Source organism: Rhinolophus hipposideros (assembly GCF_964194185.1).
Source record: "Rhinolophus hipposideros genome assembly, chromosome: 7".
In the NCBI taxonomy this organism is placed as follows: domain Eukaryota; kingdom Metazoa; phylum Chordata; class Mammalia; order Chiroptera; family Rhinolophidae; genus Rhinolophus; species Rhinolophus hipposideros.
In genome coordinates this window covers 91,949,609-91,969,860 of record NC_138053.1, presented here as the reverse complement: position 1 = coordinate 91,969,860, position 20,252 = coordinate 91,949,609, and the positions used below count along the sequence as shown (strand labels likewise).

Here is a 20,252-nt window from a genome sequence, read left to right as displayed (position 1 = left end):
AGAAAACCCCTGACAAGATTCGTCCCGATTTAAAAGACATGCTGTCTCCCGGTGTACACACACAGGGATAATTAATAAATAGCATTTGACAAGGTGATGTCTAATAGATACGAACAAGGCAGCACAACGTACTTTCAAAACACCTGGAGTGAGAAGAAAACCTGGCAGCCGATCAAAGAGAAAGCACTTGCGGTCCAATAGCTCTGGGCACGTTAAGCATTTAATTTCTCACCTGTTCTGGAACTCTAAAAGTTCACTGTTGATTTTTTCAATATTCACTTCTGACCACAGGATGTCATGATAGCTATTTACGGTTTCTATGACGCTGTTGTAAAGAGTATATATTTTCTGGAGAAGATTTAGTTGCTTCTTTATTTCGAGAAGCTGAGGATACTGGGTAACTGGCAGACCAAAAAGCTCCTCTCCTCCAGTATAGGTGATGTATTTTCGGTAGATATTATCAAATTGATTCTAGTAAAAATATGTGAAAACATCAAAATGATGTACAAATGAATAAACATGCAAATGAAAAACAAAACTGGCAAATCAGCAAACATGTAAATAGAAATACTAAATGAGTATAATTAGTTACACTAACTCTAATTATAGCCATACTAATAGTAATTAATTGAAACCAACTCTAATTGTAACCATACCGAATCATGTTTTTTAAATGTAAGTAAGTACATACCATATTCCACAATAAACCTTTCTGTATCAAAGCGTGGGGGGCGGGGGGAGTAAATGTTCAAAACACATTAAGGTTTTGGGTTGTTTAGAAGGTCACAGAAACTAAAAAGATTACCTGAACCATGACAAGCCTATCACTGGCCTCCTGGGGTTTCAAGCCATTAGTCATTGGTCCATTCTGAAACAAAAAGTTAAAACAAACATAAAACAGAATGAAGTGTTTGCATACAAATTTCATAAGCTCAAAGTATTTGAATATGGAAGTTAGCTGTCATGCATAGCACATGCTTGCTAGGAAACACAGTTTCTTGTTTACGAAAACAGCAATCAGGAAGGTAACTCATTTGGAAATATTTTCAAGTCTAACCACAAGTTAATGCCACAACGTCCACATGTCAAGAAATTTCAAAAATTAAAAATATGTGCTATTCACTTCTTAGGTGCCAAGGCAAAGGTCAGTAACCACTTAGTAAGAAGCACGTAATGTCTGGTTTTGAACTAAAACACTAATGCCACAAAATTCAAAGTAATCTCTAATCTGAACATTCCAACCAGGTTTTCCTGCCTAAATATGTGGATTTCTGTGCTTTCTTCAGCCATGAAGATAGTGCATGGATCCACTCACCTAACACTATTAATGTTGTAGTTTGGTGTGAAACTAGCTAATCGGTACAGATTTTACCCTTTGCTCTGTGTATTTCCCTTCTTGAAGCCCATTATAATTGGCTAGAAATGGGTCTCATTACACAACATATTCCAAATGGAAGATTCTACAGTAAAATTCACATATGTATGGACTCCATCTGTCACGTTCACCTTTGTGTCTTCAGCACCAAAGGCAGCGCCTGGCACACGCTGGGTGCTTTACAGTCCTTGTGGAACTAATGAGTGCTATGGAAAGAAAGGATGACCACTGCAACTATTAGGCTAGTACAAAAGTAATTGCGGTTTTTGCAATTATTTTTAACCTTTTAAACTGCAATTACTTTTGCATCAGCCTAATACACACAAACAGTATTTGCCTACACAAATTTAGAAGCTATCAAACAACTTCTGCAACAAAACAATGATATGATATGAACAGCCCATTTAAATTCCCTATTTCCTGTTGAAATTATTCTGGATGAACTCTAAGGGGAAAGGATCGAGAATGGGAAATGCTTGCTCTCATAAAAATGAAATTCCCCTTCCGAGGGCATTTCATTAAATTTCGCACATAATCTTTAAACAATGACTACATTTTGCATCCACACCTTCGTATTCCAAATTACTGTGTATGGATGTAAAAGTGGAATCATGAAGAAGGCTGACAGGAGAAAAATGGAATCATTGGAAATATGGGGGAGGAGAGCTCTGCGGGTACCCTGGGCTGCCAGGAAGACAGACAGGTGGGTCCCAGAGCAAATTCAGCCTGAAACATCACTGGAGACAAAAATGACAACACTGCAGCGGTCCTACTTCGGGCACATCACGAGAAGGTGGGGTTCTTTGGAAAAGACAGTAATGCTGGGGGAAATAGCAGACAGCAGGAAAGAGGAAGAAAATACCAGATGGACTGACGCCATAAGAGAAGATACGGGTGGGAGTCTCCAGGAGCAAGCAGGGCTGTGAGGACAGGATATGGTGGACGTCACTCATCCACAGGGTCGCTGGGAGTCAGAACCAAGTCAATGGCGTGTAACACACACACACACACACACACACACACACACTTTGTATGCTTTATTCACTCTTCCCCAAAAATACACACAGAGAAAGCTAGAGTCGTACCAAATCATAGTCCAAATAGAACTGGTGACACTCTTGGAGGAAGACCTCCACGGCACTGATAAGCTCTCTCCTGAAACCGGGCTGTAATGAGACTAACTCATTCTGAACTTCACCGGCACGCACCAGAAGCTTCTCCCAAGCATAATGCAGAGTGTCAACTTTGTCCATCTCTTCCTTTGCTACCAGAAGCCCGTATTTGTTCAGCAGGGCATAAGATTCCTACACAAAGGAAAAAATATATAATTCCTGCCAGTCAGATACATACATCTATACATAGTCACTCGCTGAAGCATTAGAATGGGAAAGGTCACAATGATAGGAAATCCGACGAGAGTTCTAGTTACTCTACTTGCAAACTGTAAAAGCTCAAATGAGCAACTGTGCCCCTAAATACTCATTTCCTCATCTGCAAAACGGGGAAATTCCCTGACTGCCTCACAGGATTTTTCTGAATATCAAAAAAGTATCCTTTTAAATGCATTTTGAAAACTAAAAATTATTATACAAATAAAAGTTATTTTTACTTAGGCCCCTAAATTGTATTTGAAAACTATAAAAGTACTATACCAACTAAATGAAAAACAAAACAATTTAACTGCTAGTTTGAGAATAACAAAATAAATCAGGGTTTTAACTCTACCCCATTTCACTTTTTTTGTAAGAGTTTCCAAAAGTAAGACACAGAGGGTAAGAATCAGAGCCTGGGCCAGCTCAATGCCCTCAGGATGCAAAAACTCCGGGATCACTCTGCTAGCTAGAAGATTAATGGGACAAAGGCTGGTTTTCCTGAGAAAGGATTTTCCCTAAATATCCCTGGCCCCTTCTCCCGCCACCACTCTTCCCCATAGAGGCAGAATGGATATCTAATTGTTGATTTGGGAAATAAATGACTTCAGCTTTGAGCAGGCACAAACCAGTGTGTCTCCTCCCCTCTTCCTTCTTTCTTCTGAAAGGCGTGGCTCTGATCTGCACACCGTGCAAAGGAGCAGGGTTACAGAGAGGCCTACAGCTTTCCAATGATGCCTCTGATGGGTGAGGAAGTCCACGCTGGGATTTAGTATTCACAAGCCCATAGGGTATATGTGTAGGGTGTGGAGATGGAGGTGGGGGTATAATGGGAATATGCGCGTTATACACTCAACCATGTCTTCCAAACAAATTCTATCCTTAATAAATATTGTCTTTCAATCTTGACTATTTGACTACAGTTTTGTCTTAACTCTCAAGTTGGGGAAAACAGGGTTGGCAGTTTCTGGGCCTCCTCTTTACACCCCAGGGACACCCCTGGTCCTACACAAAGCAGGGGCTCTTTCCTTGATGTTTCAGTTCCCGTGAAGAGCACAGAGGATCATGGGATCTCCCTGACCCAACACAGCAGAGGTGCCAAGGTACAGTTATCTGTACCATTTTCACAATAACCTGAAATTTTCCAAAATTCAAAGAGGGATCCAGAAAGCGTGAGGTAAGAGCATGAGCTGGAGCATTAGAATTTAAGTCCAGACATTCAAGTTATGGTGTGAAAAAAAGATAATGCTGTCTATGTCTGAAATTGCTTACATGCTACAATTATAAGAGTCTCATTTAAAAGAGCATGGTGACCCATTCCCGATAAAAGCATTTTCATCTAGAAAAGATAGTATGATGCTAAAAAAATAAAAGTAATGTGTAACACTAATCAAACTGCATAACTTCTTTGATGCTCAGTTTCCTTGTGCGTAAAGTAGGGGTTGCAGTAAGGATGAAACCAGTTAATACAGAGTTCATACACGCATGGACACTGTTAGCGCACCATCCAGTCTCGTTTACCAGCTGGTATTTGCTTCCCCAAACGCTGGGAGTGCTGGCTGTAGGGATCAAGCTGCCTTCTTCCCTGGAAAACTGTCCTCCTCTGAAAAGGAGCTTCCTCATGGGGAAGTTATGGTCAGTGATGAACAGATTTGGGGGTACCAAGGCAGACCCCTCACATCCAGGTGGGACGGCTGTGTGGTACAACTCGTGCTCCAGAGCTCCCCGTGGGCTCAGGCTGCAGTCAGTCTACAGCTGGGATCGCATCCTTGCTTAGTTCCCGCACCTCCAACCCAAACTCATCTTTTCCTGTTTTTCTCACTCCCCTTCTACCGTTAACACTTATCAATAAATCACTTGTTCAGAAATCCTCATCTCAGGCTCTGCTCTTAAGGATCTCAGGTGACATGTGAGGAACTAGAATTGGCCCACAGAAGGGCCCCTCAGAGGGTTAGACATCATGTTGTTCTTAGTTTTAGCCTCCAGTAGCTCCAGTCCAGACCTGGTCAGTGTTTCAGCAACTATCACCCAACATGTGGAGATGTTTCTATAGTGAACAAAGGATCATCAATTACCTCAATAGGTCCTACTTGAAAGTCAATGAGAATTTGCTGCTCCCTGATCTCCTTCAGTGCTGCCATAGCAATCCGAATGTCATCTAGGTCTTTAATTGGACGATTCAGTTTCTTATTGAATTCTTCAACAAGTGCAAAAATGGTTTCCATCTCACTCCTGTATTTTCTGGTGCAGTGACGGCCAATGACAGCCATCCAGGCCTTCGTCTCGGCAGTCAAGGTGAACTTCAAGTCAGCTGTAAAACCCACGCGTCCACAATTAAGTCTGAAACACTTGAACCAGTATGAGAAGACCCAGTGCAACTGTTCACCAATAGTAAATACTTTGCATTTTATAGCCCTCTGACATATGAAAAATCAAACTGGAAAAAAATTAATCTTTTCCTCATTATTATATATTCATCTATTTTTATAAAGCTTGTTTTCCAGCAATTGCAAACATATTTCAAAATGCTAAAAGAGAAAAACAAAGTACATATCAAAACCACTGGAGATAAGCCTCCAGTTTATTACTGTTATTTATTAAAGAAGGAGTAAAGTTTAATTCCAAACATAACAGATCCCCTTTCTCTGAATTAGCATTTATTTTCAAGGTTTAGCAGCAAAATATTCAAAATAGTCCAGAATAAATAATTATGCAGGAGGGAATTAAAAACAAATATACAAATTGGTGTTAAAGCTTGAGGCCCAAAAAAGAAAAGTCAGTCTTTAAGATAGCTAGAACTCTCTGGAACCCTAATCTAAGTGAAGGGACAGAACACTACTGTTGAATTTTTATGGCTATAAGAAAATGAACCAACCTGTATACAGAGCAATGGCACCCACACACATATATTCAGGCTCGGCATTAATTTCCTGCTCTAAGTTTTGGAAATAGAGAATCTGGGATTCAAATTCAGACAGCAAGGGGTTTTTCATAATAAACGTCATAGTGGTTTCTTCTTTCTCCTTTTGCCAAATATGATTGTAGCGTTTGAAGCAATCCATGGCTGTACTAACTTCCTAGGATACAAATAACAGACTTGTATTGAGAAGGCAGAGTCGGAAATGGCATGGTATCAGGAAGTATTAGCCAATTGCTGGTGGTTCCCGCAGATTCATAAAATGTTTAATGAACTGTGTCATTCGTTGGAAATGTCGCAGAATTTGGACTACGTACAATAGTGTAAATAGTAAACCAGGACTAGTAACAGTGAAACTTTGACCATCCCTAGCCAAAAGAGGAGGAGGGCAGTTTCTAGAAACTGAAAAAGAGACAGTCCATGAAGATTCTTGTGGGCAGGCCTTCTTGATTGGAGTTAGACCTTAGGTCAAAAACCATAGCTCAAAATCATGCCACAGAGTGGGTGGCTGCATGGCTCAGTTGGTCAGAGCGCAAGCTCTCAACAAGGTTGCTGGTTCAATTCCCGCATGGGATGGTGGGCTGCGCCCCCTGCAACTAAGATTGAAAATGGCGACTGAACTTGGAGCTGAGCTGTGTCCTCCACAACTAGATTGAAGGACAACGACTTGGAGCTGATAGGCCCTGGAGAAACACACTGTTCCCCAATACTCCCCAATAAATTTTTTTTAATATTAAATAAAAATTCATGCCACAGAGTGCTATGGGAAAAGGAAAAACAATACTCTGATGTCACTCTTTCTCTATCCCCTTCATCTCTCCTCCAAGACCAGTTCATAGAATCTACTAGAAGCCTCAATGGAAACCTGTTGACTTGTTCCCTACAGTCAGACACTGGAGATTAGATCTGGAGGGGCAAACAGAACATTTCCAGTGTCAAATCCCACTGAAAGATTGCCTGAGTTGCATAAAATGCACAAATTCATTGGATAAGGATTGACATTTGCATGGTATTAAATCTTCTCATCCAGGTATTGTTTCCAAATCTTCCAATCATGTTTTTTTTTTAATTCCTTGTTACATTTTAGAGTAATCTTCATAGAGACCCCACACACTTCTTAGTATGTATATTCCTAGGTATTTTTCAATATGCTGTTTCCCACTATAACTAGCTACAGATGGCATATAAGTTTTAAAATGTGATTTTTTAATAAACAGTCCCATTTACTACAAAGTATGCTTCTGTAAGATGAATCCACTCACTCACAATTGGTAACTAGGGAACAATGTCAATATAATGGGGAGGTCACATTATTATCAACTTACTTTTCCCAGCACTTTGCTTTGTGGTAGCTAAAGCAGTAAACCACAAAGGGACCCAATGCTGTGCTACACCCACTCTACCTCTTCTTCCTTTGGGCCAATTTAGTCCCCACTTTGTTTTAAGAATGTTCTTTGCATCGCTTCTCGGCCTTTTGGCTAAAATCAAGTGTGGAGAATATTCTTTGCACAGTTTGACCTGATCTTTGATATTTTATCCTTTTTTCCATAACTCAGCAGCTTCAGCTGTTTCTTACACCAGCTTCGACCAAGTTTCTTTCACCTTTTGATAGTAAACTTCTATACTTAGTAGAATGTTATTCAACAGGTTAATATTTTACTATGATGGTTATTGTTTTTGTTGCTACTCTGGTTACAGAGCTTTTGTGTGTCTGCCTCAATCCTGTTTTTCTCAGAATCCCTATATTTACTAACTGTGCAACTTTGTAAAACAGGATTTTCGGGAACACGCTTATTATATTACAGCAGAAACGCCTACAACGATCTTTCAGCTAACAACTAACTTAACTGTTATTGGGCCATAATTTTTTTTCAGAGTAGCCTCTTGGATTTACTTGGTAGATAATTATATCACCTACAAACAATTAAAAATTTACCTCATTTATAATGTTTATACCTCTTGGGAATCAACTTTTCCTACTGTCTTATACTATAATTTCAAAGTTACATCTTCATGAGAAAAATTTTAATTTTTAAATTAAAAATTCAATTATCTGCAAAAACAAAGCATTATGAACAGCATTTTAAATGGTCCAATTACATTAAGTAAATCGCACCAACCTGCTCCAAACCAAGGAGCAGTTTCACTCCAACTCCCAACATGCAGCTAAAATGTCCCTCTGAGTCTCATGTTTAATGGGTATGAGGCCTCCCACTCATTCAAATGCAGAAAGCTAAGCCTGCCACAGCTTGTCCCAATTAGAACATACTCCCTGGCACAGTCTGACGTGCTGACATGAATGCCCAGAATGCACTGCAACAGCAGATACCTGTACTCACAAATGTATGACGGTTTGTTGAATGAATTACAGATTATCAAAGACATCCAGATATAGGTAGAAATTCCAGAATACTGAGCTCTTTCAACATCGAAGAGTTGATAATATTAAGATATACCCAAACTAAATAAGTTTTAGACTCTGATTTATTGTACCTCAAAGTGTCAGTTTTTATGAAGTTGGTACTTTTTAGAGTGGAGGTATCTTAGAGCTTAAAGGAAAAAGTTACATGAACTATATACACAGAACTGTTCTACTTAAGGAATGTTTCCCCCAAGGTTATTTTCATTGTTTGATCCAGCTAGCTCATCTTTTCAAGCCAGGCAATGTTATGAGTTGATGACCAGCCAATGAAAGTGCTGGATGTAGGTCGGTTTTACATTCTGATCCAATCAGCTACAGCAAGAGGAAAGGGGTTGGACCCTAGCATCTTTTGTGGTTAAGGGAAAACCATTCAGAAGGATCTATGGCTGTGCAGGGCTGGCCATATCTGGCATTATGACCAAAGGTGCATATTTTCTTCCAGAAGCAATTTGGCCATCCTAACAACGTGGAAAAAGTCCTTCAAGGAATTCCAAGAGCCAACCAACCTTTTGTATTATGTTAAGGAAGATTAACACCTGTCCATTTCCTTAATAACATAAAAGCAGATGCACCAAAAATGATAACAGAGAGAAGCATTTTGTGGCCAACAGTACGTTACTACTACTACTAAGCCTTACCCTTAGTTTTTCATAATAGTGGCTGCTTTTATTCAGAGAAAGGAATGGATCTCATTGTTGACTTAATTTATTGTATTTTGCATGATTACAGAGACACTGGAAAATATATCTGCATGTTTATTATCATTACAGAATATCCCACGTTGCTTTATCGTTTAGTATAGAGCATGATAAACTATGCACTAGATAAATATTTGTTAAATTGAATTATGTGAACACTGTCCCTAGGGCAAAATTAAACACAGGACATTCAATATATTAAGAAAGAAAAATTGGAAATATATAAATGCAAAAGCTTCCAGTTCCCCCGGGAACACATTAAAATTAACTTAATATTTCCTCACACGGTTACAGCAATGGCAGCCTTTCAAAATGCTTTCAAACAAATGAAATCATTCTATCAAAACGAAGTCATAGAAAAGATGTATTTACTGAGTGACAACTATTCCCTCAGCGCTGAGAAACATTTTAAAGAGTCAACAGATCTTAGTGGCAATGTGAATATAAATTTATTTAAGTAGAAACTGACTTCAGGGCTTTGAATCTTTTTGACCACAAGAAAACATTTGCTTAAAAAAGGAAAAGTTGAAAGATAAACTGGTTGGAAATAAAAATTAACCCGAATTTATATCCATGTCCAGTTTGTATTGATAATGGTAATATTTTCTTTGTTCTCAGTATTACCTGATTTCCACATGGCAACACACGTAAATTCTCATCTGATATTTTTTAAGATTTGCCTGACTAAACAAATATGAAGAACCAACTGTAAATCCTATTCTATTTCAAATGTACTAGTACCACTGACTCTATGAAGATGAATGATAACACCAGTCTGAGTTGTGGTTTGGGACTTATCAAACTTTTTAACAGTTAGATTTATTTGTACTGAATCAATAAATAGGTTAAAGTCATTAGACAGAACTCAATAAAAAAAAAAACAAGAATAATAGTTCTCTTTCCCCTTGCAATTAGAATGAAAAATATCTAGTTAAACAAACATTTGCTGAGTACGTATAAGATATCATAAGCCGCTCACTGCAGGCACCAGTGAGACTGAGGCTATATGGAGGTCAAGCGTGAGATGTTCAGCTTCACGCAGGCATCTGCCAGAAAGGAAAGACCCCTCGTGACGTACCTTTTTGGTGGAGGTGATGATGGTGCTAAGTACAGAGACTAATTTTACAATTTCTTTGTTGTCGGAGACATTCTTATAATAGTTCCTGGTTTGCACGGGAATGGGTAAATTTACAGACGCTACCTCACAGGTATCTAAAAACAGAAAAAAAGAGACAGAAAATGATATCGACCACATAAGGAACATGTTTTAAAAAGAGAAGGGGATTTCTGTAATGGTCAAGTTAGGACCTTCGAAAATCTTCTTTATAAAAGCAACTGAAAACAGTCAGAAAAAACAAAAATGTCAGTATCTATTCTTCAGGACTCTGGAAAGTAATCAAAGCTTTCAACAATCCAAGGAACATTTGTTTATTCAAGAAAAAATGCTAAATCTTGGTAACAACAGTGAGTCCTGTACTGTTGAATTTGCTCCAGGCCCAGTGCGCCTCCCTGGCTGCAAAGAAGCTTCAAAACCCAGCAGTCTTACAACCACCATGACTGTGAGAACTACCGCCTACGCGTCACCAGAGGGCTCAGACTGGGTTTGGCGCTCCTCAAGAAGCTCCACAGAATTGTCCCGATTTGACCTGTCTGGACGCTCCCCGGAAAAGCTGCATTCAAAGAGTTTATCTTTATTTGACCTGCCCAAGAACTCACTGAGAAGAAAGTCCTATCCCCAAGGTGTTTGTCAAAAAATGATTGACAACAATTGCGTAAGATCACAGCTCCTTGAATTACTGACGTGCATTGAGGCAAACAAAAGGTTGGCCAAAAAAGTTACAGTTCTGGGGAATGAGACGTCCACAGAAGGTGTTGTAAAGCCCTGACACCATCCTGGTGCTCTACAAGGCCATGCATATGTACAGAGCTGTGGGCATGTCCAGGAATGACTGAAAGACACTCCAGTCTTCAAACCTTGGCTGAACACAATCAGTAAGGAAAGGCTCAGGCAGGGTTGCAAACTTTCTGAGCTTTCAGGGTGTTCCAACATACAGTGTCCCTAGGCAAAGGGTGGGAGACTTACTGGTTCAAAGAATGAAAGGATATCTTTGTGCAATCACTAGTTGACCAGAAAACTAATCAAGCAGAGATCACAATAGTACACTCCACAGGAAAGACACATTTTGTAGAATTAGTCCAGGAAAGTCAATAAAGAAACAAACAGTAACAACAGACCCTGGGAGGAAGAGAATCAGAGCTGCCACATTGTATTCCTTAAAATACAGCAACTTGCATGTCATGTGTCCCCTAATTTTATAGAATAAAAAGGAAAATCATGGGATGTACTGCATGTACACACATCATAGCATGTCAGCAACACGGGACACATCATGGGGCGACAATGTCTCTTGAATATGAGGAAATATTCATTGTGATGAAAACAAGTATCTCTTCAAACTGAGAACATAAACCCTTCTTGTCCCCCAGTTCTCAACATTACATTCAACCAGAAATCAATGATGCACCCACAAATGTGATATTAAATTACATGAATCTTTATTTATATTTTGTAAACTTAAAATTGGCTCATTGATATTCCAATCTACTCTGATTTGAGAATTGCATGAAGGGAAAATATTTTAGGTCAATAAATACTGGTTTACAATGACTAGCTTAAAATAACATTTACCTTGAGGTTCATTTTCTCCCATTTCAACATCAGAATCACTGTCCTCATTGTTCTGCAAAGCAGCCATTTTTCTTTCATGAACCTTTTTCTACAACATAAAAGGATATTTTTCAGCTCAGTCCCATTTGCAGAAGCAGCAGCCTCCACATGAAATAATTCCTTCATCTCACACTCACCTTGGGTAAGAGCTCACCACTCCACTGTCTAACCCCCTTGGTCACATTAATGATACACTCCACGGCTTTGTTCAGTGTCTGCTGGATGTCTTCCAGGGCAGGAGTCATGGTGATATTGGGAATGACCAGAGTAACACCAGCCCGGAAAATGGGCCGACTGTTCAGCTTCATCGCAGATGCACTGTTACTGTCTGAGTTAATGCAAAACAGGGAAGATGTACTCTTTTTAATTTAAAATGGGACTTACTTCATTCTTAACCAGAAAAATAAAAGCACCTACAACAATATATTATAAGTATATAATCAGACATATATTTGTTGAATGAACGAACGAACGAACGAATGAACGAACGAATGAATGAATGAATGAATGAATGAAAACTATTGGAGGATCTAGTTTTGCTCCACTGAGCAGCTCCGTGGAACCCAAGCTACCTTCCATCGATTACAATTTGTCAGTACATCCTCAGTAAAGGATAACCACTATGTGGGATCAGGCTTTAACTAGGTAAACTCTTAACTAAAATGTTGAAAATGATACTGTCCAAATAAGAGTATGCCAACACATTAGTTAAATGTAGAATAAATAGGCAGGGAATTAAGAACAAGAATAACTATCAAAACAAGCCAACGTCAAAAGAAATAACTAGTTTGGAATTTCGAATAAAACATATGCCTTTCCTACCACAGTGTGTATAATCCAAACTCAGAGCAATTAAAAAGTGGAGAAGAAATAAAGTGTAACTCACCACTTATGTCCCAGAGGTTTTTAAGTTTGAAATAGGTATAGATATATAAATACAGACTGTGTGTGTGTGTGTGTGTGTGTAACTTTATGAACATAGTGGGAAATACCCATAATATATAAAGTTCGGAAAGAAATGTGATTTAATATTCAGTATATCAACCAACATTTGATAAGTTCTAATTATATCCCTGTGTCAAAGAAAATGACTATCCTGCATTCTGAAGTAAAATAAAACATAATGAACCATGCCACCAGTCAAAAACTTATTTCAGTGTTTCTACTTTTATTCATCCACTTTTAATTAAATTCTAGAGACACTTTCCCTAAAATGCCAATATTCCAAATAAATAACAAGGCTTTATAATCCTATTGTTTTTCCATTTTAATTACTTTTTTTTTTACATTTTTTAATTTAAAATTAAATTTCAGACTGTCTCCAGATTTGATGGATTTTTCTGGTCCATCTGGGAAATGCAATGCCTCTTTCTGAATTGTGCTGAGGAAGAGATGATTGCACCGGGAATGAGGAAACCAGCTGGAAAGTACTAAATTGACACAAAATTGATTTTTAAAAAAAATTATTCTGCTTTAAAGAGCCTAGCATTAATAAGATCTCTCTCACTTATAAGACTGGGTAATCATCTAATAATTTAACAATGAAATTTTCTTTTTATTGATGTCTTTTAAAGGTGTGGGTTTTTTCCTTTCACTAATTCATTTTACATGTTTCACCTTATTGCAAAAAGATTAAAAGTGATGCCAACTCTTTTGTTATTATCAAAAGCTAAGTGACCTTTACCAGATCACTTAGCCTCCCTGTGCTGCAGTTTTCTCGTGAGGTTTCAGACGAGAGTAATGACAGGATCTACTTCATAGAATTGTTGGGGTAATCAAAGTTCACAGTGTATAAACTTACAAGGAGACACTCAATAAATGGTGGGTTTTTTAATTATTTAAATTTAACAGGAACATACACACACACACACACACACACACACACACACACACACACACACACACCACCAACATCACCACCACCACCACCACCAACAACAACAACAACTGTGCCCGGCCATCCAGTAGGCAAACTCTGTGGGATTATTACCCCGGAAGTTAATCGTGTTGGACGCATGAATGCGCCTGCGAATGGCCTCTAGAGTATTCCTGGTAACTTTCAGAAGAGCATCCATGTTTTGGTGATTGAAATGAGAGAGCAACTCGCAGGCTTCTTCCTCTAATAGCTCAGTCTCTTTCTTCTTCCTTGTGATTGTCATGAAAGGCAGGAGGTCAGCCCCAGCAGTAAGAGAAGATGTCAAAGGGTTGGAATTTCCTTCTTCTCTTTTTGCTGTTACAAGATGAGAGAGAGAGAAAAAAAGGAGAACCATCTATTGCAATCAAAGAGAAGAAAATTAAGATAAATTACATGTAAGCTTGATAATACTTAAATGTCACATGTCTTAGAAAGTGAGACCATCAAAGGACAGGACGAGGAAATTGGGGTACCAGCTGGACTGAGGGAGGCCTTGCCTCCTCAGTGTGAGGTAACGGAGAGGCAGGATCTATGGCTGAAAAAACAAGCCTGGGTCTCGGAGGACTGGGTCCTGGTGCTCTCTTCCACCCATAGCCAGAAAACCTTGGGGGAATAGCTTCCCTTCTCTGCTTCTCTGTGTCCTCATCTCTCCCACAAAACGTTTGCTCTAGTGCAGATGTACTCCAATGGGAATTCCAATCCATAATCCATCCTACTTTATTGATAAGGTGAAAAAATACACACTTACACCTAAATGTAAAGAGAGTTAACGGGATGATGCAAAGTACGTGTTTGTAGACTTTAAAAAATAATAATGTAATTAATGACATGGAGTCATTACAATAGGCTCAGAATCATAATTTCAGATTTATAAATGTCCTTATAAAATGGGGAGGGTGTCTACAGAAGTGTGAAATTAATTGTTATGTCGAAAGTTTGTCCTGAAAGAACAGAACTCTTCCATTACCCCCTCTTACCTGAACCTTCGTTTCTTGAATCAGCACTATTCACATTGGGTACTTTTTTACTTTCTTCTTTAGATGGAACTTCCACATCCAACAGCATATTTATTAGCTCACTGACTGCTTCCTCCACCAATGAGCTTTTAAACTGTAGTATCTGAGCACCATTTACACAAAGGTCCTACCACAAAATAAATAATGAGCACAGTGTCACATTTGTTGATCTCGCTTTTACAAACACATCAGGGTGGTAGCAACACCACAGGTTCAGCCTCCAGATGAGATTTTGGCCTCCAGTGATGCTTGGCCACTCCCCTCGCACTACCCCATGGCAGGCATACTGGAAAAGAACACATTCAAGACAAGGGAACCAATTGGAGCGGCATGGATGAGCCAAGGTCACACTTACTTCTCCAGCAGCGGAGGAAACAACTCCAAAAGCCACCAGCAGCTCTCTGCCCATGAAGTGGCCTTCATTTCACATAAATCTGCTCCAGGCAGCCTTCCTCCCCTTCTCACCTTTGCCAACAAGCTATAGTCAACCCAAACTAATTTTACATATTCCCCTCCCCTCCATTTAGATTACATATTTCTCTAAAATGAGATTTAACAAAAATAAACTAATATGATTGGGGCACTGTGATCAATTCTGTAGGACTACAGATGATGATAGATGATAGATATTACAGATAGATGGTAGATAGATGGATGACACATGATAGATAGATAGATAGATAGATAGATAGATAGATAGATAGATAGACAGACAGACAGACAGACAGACAGATAGATAGATAGGATGGACGAACTAATGGACAGACAGAGACAGATGATGTAGACAGTTAGGGATTTACCACCTAGTTGGAGAATAAGCCCATGAAGCAATAGACTGTCGAGTGGTCACCGTCTCCAGCTCCATCTCAAATCCCGCCATTATTCATCCTAAGACTCTCTAATGTGCTCGTGGACGATTCACTCCAAACATCAGCTTCATCGTGCATTTACCTCCTCATCACTCACAAGCTTCACCTCCACTCCACTGCTGCAGGGCACATGGCATTTTGATGTCATTAACATAGGAGCATTCTGATGTGTCCTGAAACTATTAAACTGAGCAGCAAATAAAGTATAAAGTAACAACTTCACTCCCAAGTCAGAACTTCCCCCAACTACCAATCTCTCATTCAGAGACAGTTATGAAAAAGAGACAGAGCCAGTTACAAAAACAAGACAGGACAGAGATTGGGCAAGGATTGAGACAGAGTTAGCAGCATCTAGTGACAAGTAGAAACTCTAGCACCAAACTACCTGGATTCAAATCCTAGCTCTGCGTGGTTCTGCAAAATCCTTCTGGGCCTCAATTCTCCCATCTGTAAAATGGTGGTTATGGTAGAAACTACCTTAGGTTGTTGGGAATATTCAAGAAGATAATGTAGATATGGAAACAACCAAAATGCCCATCGGTAGATGACTGGATTAAGAAGCTGTGGTACATTTATACAATGGAGTATTACGCAGCCATAAAGAAGAAAGAAATCTTATCATTTGCAGCAACATGGATGGATCTAGAGAACATTATGTTAAGTGAAATAAGTCAGAAAGAGAAAGACAAGTACCATATGATCTCACTTATATATGGAATCTAAAGAAAAGACTATGTGAATGAACTAATCAGAGTCAGTTTTGGGGACGCAGAGAAAAAACCGAGAGTGGTTAGATGGGTGTGTGGGAGGGGGTTGGGGATAAGGGGAAAGGTGAAGGGATTTGGAAGCAGCTGGTAACCACAAGATGGCCTCAGGGTTTTTCTTTTGAAAATTAATTTGGGGAAGGTATTCTATAATGTTGTAAAGATTTTGTTGGGTATCCGATGGACATGCGTCCTATTTGGGAGACCACCTCAGGGATACTGTGGATACCTGATCATGGCATTGTACATCAGAAGCTAAACATTAATGAATGCCAACTATAATTTTATATATATAATGTGATGGTTCAGTGTGAGGTCGGAGGGATAGTGGATGGGGGGAGGGGGGTTCACAGTATGAGGGATATAAATGATGAACGTCTAAGTATTACCTTGTTTTGTACACCTGAAACTAATAAATAAATTAATTAATAAAAAAAAAAAAAAAAGAAGATAATGTATGTATAATATTAAGAATAGTGCCTAGCACAAAGTAAGCACTCAGGAAGGACTTGTTATTACGGTCAGCAAAACACATACAACCACCAGATTTACATTTGCCAATCTTGCTTATCTCATTCCATATAAACTAGCTCTTTGTTCTCTGAGAGATGGCTAATAGTTTTTGAAGTCTGCCTCATAAATCCTCTGACACTACACACCCTCTCCTAATAACACGATTTCTCATCTCAACCATTCCTTTGCCAATATCCTTTACTCCATCATCACGCCCTCAGCCTTCCATTGTCCCACGCAGGAGAAGCCCAACCCAAAGAAACCAGATGATCTACCTTCTTCACTTACACACAGAGGTCACAGCAGTGCAGGGGCTCAGCACTAGAAATTCATGGCCCCCAAACTCAGTCAGGCCCCTGATGCTACCAAGGAATCCTCCTACATGACTCCAGTCACATTCCTCTACAAGGCCCGTGACTGCTGTGTCCTCAAATCTTTAGACCATCCTTCCCCATCTAATGACCTGTATTTCTACAGCACAAAGCAAATGGAGGCCATGATATGGGGACTTACCAACTCCCTGGCCCCATGCCTTCACCCAGAAGACAAACTGGGCTCTATCATTAACCTTTTCCTCCTTTTTCAGTGAATGCAATGTTTCTCTTTCTATTCAAGAACAATCATACAACTTGAGTTCTAAATCACAGATTCACTGCTTCCCCTGAGACCATGCTTATCAAACATTCCTTTTCTCCGTCTCTACTTGATTTTCCACCTCAGTGTGCGAACATGCTCGATGAACTTCAACTAAATATCTCCCTCCAGCTACCATAACAACAAGCTTTTGCCTCGGGGTCTTTGCACTTGCTGTTTCCTCTGCCTGGAATGCTCTTCCCCAAAAATAAGTCACATGGCTTGCTCACTCACTTTCTGTGTAATCACAGAAACCATCACTGACCATTGATATAAAAATCACAGCTCTCTCTCAGGTATTCCTTTTCTCCATTACCCTCTTAATTTTTCTCCAGTGAATTTATCACCACCTGACATGTTTTTGGGTTTTTTTTACTTTTTTGTTTATTTTTCTATATCCTCCAGTTGAAAGTAAGCTCCATGATGAAAGGGATTTAATCTGTTTTGTGTTATATCTTCAGCAATGTTTGCATAAGAGCCCACAAAAACTTACTGAAAGAATAAATAAATTATGAAAAGTAAACACATTCAAAGAAAATCATTTATATTGTTAATCATTCATTTATATTGGTAGTTGTTTATTGTGGTAATCAAAAATGCAAATTAAAATTAGGTTCTATGATTTTGCTACTTAAAATAAAATGTATAAATTATAACATTTATGATTAATTTTTATAATTTATTATAATGCATTTGTTACATTTTATTTATAATATTACACAATTATAATAAAAATTATATTATAATTATAATAAAAAAGTGTTTATTGGAAGATGGTGAAATTGGTACTATCACATTGCTGGTGGCATTGTAAGTTCATACCACCTTTTTGAAAAGCAATTTGGCTAAAATTTTAAGAGCCATTAAATAGAACCACATTCTTTGATGCAGTAATCTTACTTTAGAGGAGGAAATCATTTTAAAGGGGAAAAAGGCATGATACATATAAATATATTCATGGCAGGTCTTGGCAAAATAGCAAAACTTTGGAAGCGATGGAAATATCCAGTAACAGAGAACTAGAAAGTAAATTAAGGTCCATCAATTCACTAGACTATTCTGAAGGCATCATTAAAATGGTAACTATGAAAGACATATAGCAACATGAAAAATATCTCTGAAAAAATGTTGAGAGAAAAAAATCACTTCAAAAGCTACTATACGTATAGTAGGGAATCACAATTTTATTAAAAAGCACATAAATAAGCAATACATCAAACACAGTTCCCTAGAGGATAGGACTGGCTCACATTCCTAGACTGCTTGTACAAACTATGGTTTGTGCTAAACAAAGGCTTTCCTTCTGGGATTCTGCAATTTGAGTCCATGCTAGGCACAGGGCCTATGTGACCACACCCAACAAAAACCTGGGGAGCTGAATCTCTGATGGGCTTCCTTGGGCAGAAACGTTGCAAACATGTTGCTGTATTTTTGTTGCTGGGGACAGAGTAATCTCCAAGGGGTTCCTTGTGAGAGAAAGAAAACATAAGCAAGCCCACAAATACATTCCTCCAAACTCCACATGTCTTTTCCCTTATTGGTCTAACTCTATCCTTACAACATCAAGGTAATAAGTCTTAGCCTTGAGTACAACTAGATCTGAGTTCCATGAGTCCTTCTAGTGGGGAAGGTCTTCGGGACTCCTGACATGCCATATTAAAATCATCATTGATGAGTTCTTATAATCAGGATGCCATCAGGAACATTGTAAATGATGCTAAAGTGACATTCCCAATGGAGCACTTCCTGGAGCACCACTCCCAGGAGCTTAATCCTGGCACACAGAAAAGTGTCCCCTTGGCAAATAAGTTGGAGAAATAATGGGTAAAAGAAAGTTAAATGGGCTCTTTTCCAGGAGCCCTTCTGATGGCCTTTATTTTAATATGAGAATGTGTAAAGAATCTGTAAGAGGAAAGAAGGGGACACTCTTTACGCTGAGCAGTTTGAACAGACTCTACTTTCCCAAGGTTTCCCAGCAATAGCTCCAGAACCGTGTGCCACAGAACACCAGTTTGGGAAACACTGCTCTACAGAAAAGTTTAAAGGAGAAATTCTGTCCAGAAGCTGTTTAAAATAAAATAATTGTTTTATTAATTAACCCTAGCTTACTAGAAACTCTTCAGCAAAATGGCCCCATTCTTCAAAAAATATGAAAAAATGAAAATTGTGTTCCACAGCAATTTTCCTCCTGCTGATCTGAAAAGAAATTACTTGTTCCTCATGTGTAAGTGACTCCCTAGATACATTCTCTTCGTTTTAAAATGATTGTCAGAAGGCTCCTCATTTGAATCGCATCTATTACAGACCAATCACAGGTAGAGGGGAAAAAGGTAATTTAGGCTTCAAAAAATGCCCTTTGTAGCAAAATAAATCATAAAAAAAGTTTAATAAAAACATGAATATTCTACTGACTTTTGTCATTTGGAGAAACTCTCCGCAGGTGAGTGGTTCCTCCTGGGGGAGCCGGCAAAGCGGCATGTGACTCATTTCTTCCAGAATGGCGTCAATACGGAACTCGATCCAATCATTGACCCTGTCAAGCAACAATTCCAGGTCCTCTTTAGAAAAAAAAAAAAGAAAAAAAAAAAAGTGAGTCAAAGAAATTAAACATTTTGCTTTAAAAAAAAAATCAGTGCTTGGTGAAACTGCCGTAGTAAAATCAGGATTCAAGTTGCTCCGCACCGCAGTTTCACACTTGGTTTTCTCACCGTGGTCTTTCTTTAACCAGTTTCCTAGATTTCTCAGCCTGCCTCACTCTGCCTCACACTTGAAGATGCGGCCCACGAGGCTTTCTGTGAGTCTCACATATTCAAGTGGCTCCTCCCCCTGTCCTGACCCTGACCCCTGGGTGTCCTTCCATCTCTGTGTACATCCTATTGTTTATTCGTGCGTCTTAGCAGCTTCCAGAATTCATCTTCTTCATCCCTGTATCTTCAACACTATGCCCAGTGCCTGTGCCACAGGAGGTATTCAATAGATATAACTGAGGTGAAATTTCCCCAATTTTCCTTTTACCGTTACAATCATAAGGT

At 38.9% G+C, this 20,252-nt stretch overlaps 1 protein-coding gene across 2 annotated transcripts in view; it reads right to left on the bottom strand.

The window, feature by feature from the left end:
- Positions 1 to 20,252, bottom strand: part of DNAH5 (dynein axonemal heavy chain 5) — a 241,550-nt gene that overhangs the window by 135,745 nt on the left and 85,553 nt on the right. For both annotated transcript variants that reach the window (XM_081054213.1, XM_081054212.1), the window contains exons 17-27: positions 19,633 to 19,778; positions 14,403 to 14,568; positions 13,501 to 13,740; positions 11,648 to 11,838; positions 11,472 to 11,559; positions 9,861 to 9,994; positions 5,621 to 5,822; positions 4,821 to 5,056; positions 2,461 to 2,679; positions 806 to 868; positions 233 to 471 (exon numbers count right to left, since the gene is read on the bottom strand). In XM_081054213.1, coding sequence (XP_080910339.1) covers positions 233 to 471; positions 806 to 868; positions 2,461 to 2,679; positions 4,821 to 5,056; positions 5,621 to 5,822; positions 9,861 to 9,994; positions 11,472 to 11,559; positions 11,648 to 11,838; positions 13,501 to 13,740; positions 14,403 to 14,568; positions 19,633 to 19,778 — 1,924 coding nt within the window. The remainder of the gene's footprint in view (positions 1 to 232; positions 472 to 805; positions 869 to 2,460; positions 2,680 to 4,820; positions 5,057 to 5,620; positions 5,823 to 9,860; positions 9,995 to 11,471; positions 11,560 to 11,647; positions 11,839 to 13,500; positions 13,741 to 14,402; positions 14,569 to 19,632; positions 19,779 to 20,252) is intronic.